Source organism: Solanum verrucosum, unplaced genomic scaffold (genome assembly GCF_900185275.1).
Source record: "Solanum verrucosum unplaced genomic scaffold, falcon-dt-bn FXZP01000062.1, whole genome shotgun sequence".
NCBI classification, from domain to species: Eukaryota; Viridiplantae; Streptophyta; class Magnoliopsida; order Solanales; family Solanaceae; genus Solanum; species Solanum verrucosum.
In genome coordinates this window covers 1,668,877-1,676,308 of record NW_026020477.1, presented here as the reverse complement: position 1 = coordinate 1,676,308, position 7,432 = coordinate 1,668,877, and the positions used below count along the sequence as shown (strand labels likewise).

Here is a 7,432-nt window from a genome sequence, read left to right as displayed (position 1 = left end):
ATACATTCTACCAAATAATCCCTTTAAGTGATTGATAATGTGAGAACATACAATGACTTTATTTACTAATAGAAATAAAGTTGGCTATCTTAAGACTGCACTCGGTGAAGGAAATACTTAATTTGTCTCTTCGGACTTTTTCCCTTTTAACTAGAGGTTTTGATTTCAAGCTATGATATGAATTTTTTTGGGAAAACTATACAAATTAGACCCATTAGCCAAAGTATTTAGTAAAATTTACATAAATCTCATAGTGTTAAGAGCTAATTACATTTTTTCCCTACTCTTTTCCAAATTAAAAAAATCCCTTAAAATTTATGAATTTCGGATACATCACTAGAATTTCAGATACATCACTGAACTTTCGGATACATCAACAGACATCCGGATATATATGTGAAGGATGTATCCGAGACGGGAGGGATGCATCATAGAGGGGATAGGACATCCAGATACATAGGATAGGGATGTATTCGAGTGGGGGAGGGATGTATTAGAGAGGGATAGGACATCCGGATACATAAGAGAGGGATGTATCTGAGAAGGGAGGGATGTATCCGAGAGGGATAGGGATGTATTATCGAGAGGGAACCAATATATCCTAGAGGGGATTTTTGAAAATTTTTAAATGGTCAAAAATTTTAGAAATCATGGTAAAATTAAGATGTGTATTTAGGTTAAAAAAACTTAAGTATTACCCAAATTGAAAACCCAATATATTTACCCTGATTAGACCTACAACCCAAACTATTTACCTGACTGCCCCACTTTTTCTATTCATTGAACCACTGTTGATACCATCAGAGTATATGTATACTCTAATGATATTTATGTACTCTAATAGTAACAAGCAGTATATATATATATATATATATATATATATATATACTCTAATAGTATCAAGCTGTAACTGAGCAGTGTTTTCACTGAAGTGATGCTTCTTCCTCTTTGGTACCATCATAGTATATATATATATATATATATATATATATATATATATATTGATGATATCAAACAGTAAACACAAATTAGTAGTTAAAAACAGGGGATATGAAAGTAAGGAGTAATGACTTATAAATAGTTTCCTTTTTTGGGGTACATGTATTCTTTTTTCCCAAAATTATTGATAGGAAGCACTACCACCAAATGGGCCCTACCCCGCTACCCGACACGAATCTGGATTGGAAGGCTCCAATGCCGATACCACACATTAGATAGGAAGCCAAAAGAAAAATGTTTATTTTTTTGCTAAAGGCTTCATTCAATTCTACGGATGGGTATTAATTTGCAGGGGCAGAGCTACAGTGTTAAATAGGGGTTCAGACGAACCCACTGGCTTTTACGTAGACCCTATATACGTTCTAAAAAATCACGTACAAATATATGTTAATATTGCGTGCGAACCCACATCAAACTAAGGTGGGTAGCGCAGTGGTAAGCGCGGGCAAGTTTTGAGTCTCAGGATGGGGGTTCGAGCCCCACTGGCAACAATTCAGTTTTTCCGAATTTGTTTTATATTGGATTAAAAATGTGCTTTGTGCCTATCTTTTACCCTCCTTTAATTCAATTTTTCCTATATAGATTTTTCTAAATTCTTTTCTCAAACAATAAAACAGAAAATTGATGATTGAGAATAATAAAAAAGTAGTGTCATACTCCAAAACAATATCTGACTATTAATTTCAAAATAGATAATTGTAAGTAGGGGTGTTCACGGGTCGGTTTGGATCGGTTATTGGTCAAAACCAAAACCAAACCAACTTAATCGGTTTTAAAATTATCAAAACCAAACCAAACCAAATATAATATACATTTATCGGTTTGGTGGTTATCGGTTTCGGTTGGTTTGGTTCGGTTATTCGGTCATTAACCATATACAAAATAAAAGAAACAATTCATTCAAAATGTGAAAAAAGTGACAACAATCCATTCAAAACGAAAAATAGTTAGAATGACTTAAATTACTGAACTTTCGATCACTAAATTTATTATCAATAAAGCTTAAAAATTCACTATATTGATCTAGAAGGAAGAGGCAATAACATTTTCAGTCCACAAAGAATTGTCATAGACACTCATAAACATGAAATCAATAAGATAAATGTTTCATCTTGGGCATTTTTGCTTTCAATAAGTAAATTATAAAGAAAATTTAATGAAAATATGTATAAGATCTTTAAAATTGTTTATAAAAACAATATATTAAGTAGGTATATTAATAAAATATATGTATATAATTCATCGGTACGATTATTTCTTCGGTTTTTTCGAATAAAACCATAACCAAACCAAATACTATTGATTTTCAAAAATCTTAAACCAAACCCAAATAAAATCAATTTTATTTTATCGGTTTGGTTTGGTTTTTCGGTTTGGATCGGTTTTTATCCAAACCGTGAACACCCCTAATTGTAAGTAACAAAAATATAGTGATCATATTCTAAAACAACATCTCACTATTGATTTCTTTTGAAGCACAAAACATTAAATCCAAAATTTATTTTTTTAAAAAGTTAGGGTTCTAATTTTTTACTACCTACTTCATTGTTACGGCTTGTTGTCAAAGTGCAGACCTCTGCCCCAGTAAGTACTATTTACTCTTCTCAGTTCCTCTTCGGCTCTCCCTTTTCTCTTTTTTTTTTTATTTGTCTTTACATTGTTTAACAAATTATTCAAAGATCTTATTTTTAATCTTTAATTTTAAGACTGTTCCACATATTAATAATTGATTATATTAATTAAATTATTGTTTGCTTCTCGGAACTTCAACTTTCAAGGCAAGAGTGGCTCAAGGGTGAAGCAAGTAAAACCTTTCCTTTAGGTCCCAAAAATATTATTGGTGAATTTAATAATTTTAATTTTACTTAAAATATTATTGGGATTATAGAAAAAAAAATGTTCAAAATCTATACTAAAATATCACTTATCTACCTTTTACCAAATAATATTTTAGAACTTTGAAATAAATAACTCAAAGCTTCATATTAATAAATGAAGTATTTGAAAGTGTACCAAATGATGGATCATTTCTGCTTTCAAAGCATAGCAACTTGTCGAGTGCAATTTTAATGATATGCTTATATGTTTGTGGTTATATATATATACATATATGTTTGTAATTTAACAATTGTTATATTAGATTAATATGTTGTTCTGTTTTAAAATTTAGAACCCACAAACATCAAATTCTGGCTCCGCCTCTGATTATTTGTCAAGAAATCTTAATTTCAGATGAAAGGAATAGGTAGAAAATCAAACAGAGTTCAATGATTTCATCTAGGCAATACTATTTGATAAACTGAGCCTGTACTATGTACATTCACCATAAACCTGCTTTATATGCATTGATCAATAAATGGAGAGAAATTGTAATTTGTAAAGCAACAGTCATACTCCAGAATTCTTATTCATCTGTACCACCACGCCAGTAGCCCCATTTACTCATCCCACATTCCGATAGGAACTTCTGATAATCGCCGTCCAGTTTTGCATAAGCACGAGAAAGCTCTTCAGATTGGAGATGTTCTCTATCATCGGTGACATTCTGTTCAACAGTTCCAATATGTTAGTTTTGCAGTCAAATTTCGCAACAGTAACAGAATCAAAGCAAGAATTACATACTGTTCACTGCAGTCTTAAAACCGTGTAAATTGGAAAGTATGGCAAACACACATTAAATTTTATATATGATGCACAGGAATGATGAGATAATAAGTACTAGTGTTGTTGAATATCAAATGACAAAATTCTCATCCAAACACTCCTGATAATCATGAAGTTCTCAAGGAAAAATAGGCTTATGTGATGCATGAATGCACACACATTACACGAAAAACATCTACTCCATGCACTTGCAAAGATTACCTAGTTGTTAGTTTTCCCGAAATTTGGTGGCAAATTGCAAAGAACATGTCACCAAAGTATCTTTTCCCAAAGAGGCCATATAGTGAAAATTACAGAGCTGATTTGAGCCCCACCAAGGTAATTATGGAATTTTTTTTTTTTTCTTTTTTGATAACCAAGAAATCCGTCTGTGACCCGCCCTTTGGACCAATCACAACCTTCTAAACTCAGTGGATAATGGGCCCGCCCCTCTACCCTCCACTTAAATACCGGGCTTCGCTTTGCATGTTGTGGGGCTTGAACCTACGATCTAAGCCACAAATCCTCCACCTTTTGCCACTTGAGCTAGGCCTTGGGGGCTAATTATGGAATTAATTAAAAGAAACATAACCAAGAGAGGAATATTGAAGAAAGACCACAAACAAGATAGTAATTCTTGCTAGCTACTTGCGCTGAATACTTACCTCAATTTCAGGTCTTGAATCAGAATATAATGCATCTGGATCGCTCAAATCACGAAGAGCTAATTTCCATCTCATGCTTCCAGATGCCTGACGAACATCTTGCAATTTATTTCTAGCAACTCTATGGTGAAAGGCATTCATTATGCATCTGATGCAAAAGCCTATCAGAGGAACCAGAACTAGAAAATAACCACTGGTTTTAGCCTGATAATAACATTGACAAGTCTGCTGAGATATCTATTAACATTCCGAAGGATCTGCATACTAATCATTTGCAATACATATAATTAATGTAACTAAACGAGACAAAGATACGACATATCTCAAGGAAGTCCTTACATATGGTAAATGACGGCATGAAAGCACATATAACATCTTCTGGTTGATATCGTTGCCACAGAGTTTGAAGCGTTGGCTTGTTTCAGACACATCAATTTTAGGTAATCTAATCTTCTCTCGTTGATTCTGAAAAGAAACTGACAATCAATAAGAGAACTTGGAATACAAAAAGAGTCTAGCTAATGAAAGTTTCATGGAAAATCAAACTAAAAGAGGGCAAACAAAAACTGTTACACATTACAATTAGAAGGAAATAAGAAAAAACTTTTACTTGTACTGCAGCTACAAAAAGAGTCTAGCTAATGAAAGTTTCTCTGCTATATCACATAAATGCTCATCCAAGTTTCATTAGAAATATGCAGCCCATCACAAGGTTTTGTCAAAGCTAATACACAAATATATATCTTGATATATTCTGGAAATATCAATCTCGAGGAGTTGCCCAATCTTGTTGGTCAATCCACAAAATCCAAGAGGTATGAATGGATGACTAGACAAACTAACTGAGATTTCAAAACATCTTTTGGATGTGCTTAATATAACTAAAGGAAATACTGACACTAGCATCAACATAATCCCAAAGTCCAAGTGGAGATGAAAGTTTATTTTACCAAAATGTCTGGCTGAGTTGATTGAAAAAAACAAGTGTCTCATGAGTTGATTTTGATCATGCAGGGCAGATGAGATTAAGTGAAAATAAAGTGGTCTTCGAGTTGCATTCACATGGCATAACGAGTTCAAACTTCAGAGTTGCAGCTAAAAGAAACACCACAATGTAGCTGAAGCATACTGAATCAATGGCTTCCCTTTATCTGGCATGATTCATGAAGATAATATGGCAAGAATGGATAATAGCTCAAAGGGTAGATTAGATGACAGAATCTGAAGGATAGTTTGGAAAAATTCTTCATTGCAAACATTTTAATCCTATTCCAATGTTAGCTACCAATGACAAGGTATTTTATAAAATCCATCAGGAAGTCACATAATACTGCCAAGGAACTAGTCCAACAGATCTTATTCTTACCTTTTAGAATGACGAGATATCCTATTGATGAGAGCCTTAAAGCACTGACTATTTCCTGTAGTAGCAATGTAGCATCTTGGAGGAAGAAGTACTTACTTATTTTATGAACTAAACAAACACCAAAGGACTACAAAACTTTCTGTTTGGTCTTCCATTTTACAATTTTAGCATAATAATTATCATAGCACCTACATCCTATTACCTTCTTAGATGACATCAAATCAAGATAAAGACTTTTATAGGCAAATATGTCATGTTGACCTTGTTATAATTGTGTTCAGGCTTTTATTTGACTTGGTGAGTAGAGAGATCACTCGATCAAGCTTGCATCATTTCCCTCATTTAGTTTGTTGGTCTATTGTCACATATATTAAACTTCATAAAGCAAGCGCATCAATTTCATTCTAGATAACAGAACATCATTATTAGACAAGAACAAAGTAGAGCTCCAACAGATACAAAAACACAAGCCAATTCATTTAGCACCAAGCTGCACAGGCGATGAACACATTAAAGCAAAAGAGCAAATTTGATGACCACAGACACATTTTGTTTTGGCAACAACAGAAGCTACAACAGTGCCATAGTGAGTTGGATATGAACTGATATCAAAGTTCTTCAGTAGAATACAAAGAAAAGCGTAACTATAACTACAACTAAGTTGACACATAATATAATATAGTAAATAAAAGTGTGTTCTCTGTAACCTCGTAATCCTTTAGATGAGTTGTTCACATAATTCAAGTAGAAGTCCAAGATTCAAATTTTACTGTTACCGTTATTAGATGAATCATATATTAACTGTTGAGATGAAAACAAATGAGTCCAGAAAATGTTACCGTTTGGGAGTAAGGTGTAACATAGGAAGGGATGTTGAGATGTTGCCCTTCAAAAACAAGGTTAATATCAATAATTTCCTTATTAGCAGCAGCAATTTCATAAATAGGCACTCCATATAACTTTGAAAGTGAAGTCAATGTTTCATCCCTGCTATTACCAATCATCAAAATACAATTCAAATCTAAGAAACATTCATAGACCCACAAGTAAGGCATTCGTGTAAGAACACTTACTCTTTCACCACATGAACCGAGAATTGAATGGAACTGTTCCATTGTTGACCATTTGAGAAAAGCTCCTGAATATGATATTTACACCTCTGTGACAACAAAACCCAGAAACAATTTAGCCAATATTCAAACATATTTTCACTTTACTGACTAAAAAAACAACATGCAAGAAAGAAAAAAAAATCAGAAATAATGAGAAAAACTGTTGAAGAGAACCTTAGGAAGTAAACTGAAGTGCTTGTATGTGGAGTTAGCTCTAAATGAAGAGGATTTACAGGGCAATGGATGAGAGGATTGACATAGCTTCAATTCCATTGAATCATACTGCTTTCGATTACATTCACACAAAAGATTTGTCACTCACTTCTGAATCTATTGCGGGATAGAATAGTACGAAAGTAGCAAAGGAAGACTACAAAATTATTTGGGCTTCTTTAAAGGTATGGGCTTCATCTTAATATTCCAGATTTTCTTTGGGCCTCTTTGGGCTACATTTGGGAAAGGATTAATTATGATTAATTACAGAAATCCCACCTTTTAGTTTACTTATTACCATTATCCTCTATAAGTTTTACAAATCTCCAAAATCTCTCATTTTCACGCATCAGATTAGTGTATCTCGCGCATCATATTAATCTATCATGTATAAAATGTACATCAGATTAGTGTATCATGTATAAAATGTAATG

The 7,432-nt window shown here is 33.2% G+C and overlaps 1 protein-coding gene across 1 annotated transcript; it reads right to left on the bottom strand.

Annotated features, from left to right (window-relative positions):
* Positions 1-3,262: 3,262 nt before the first annotated feature.
* On the bottom strand, positions 3,263-7,097 carry LOC125809252 (uncharacterized). The gene is made up of 6 exons (XM_049488915.1): positions 6,960-7,097; positions 6,747-6,832; positions 6,513-6,660; positions 4,647-4,772; positions 4,308-4,511; positions 3,263-3,544 (listed from the first exon to the last, which is right to left on the bottom strand). Exons 1-6 carry the CDS (start codon positions 7,056-7,058, stop codon positions 3,404-3,406), a joined length of 804 nt encoding a protein of 267 aa, XP_049344872.1. The 5' UTR covers positions 7,059-7,097; the 3' UTR covers positions 3,263-3,403.
* Between the last annotated feature and the right edge of the window lie 335 nt (positions 7,098-7,432).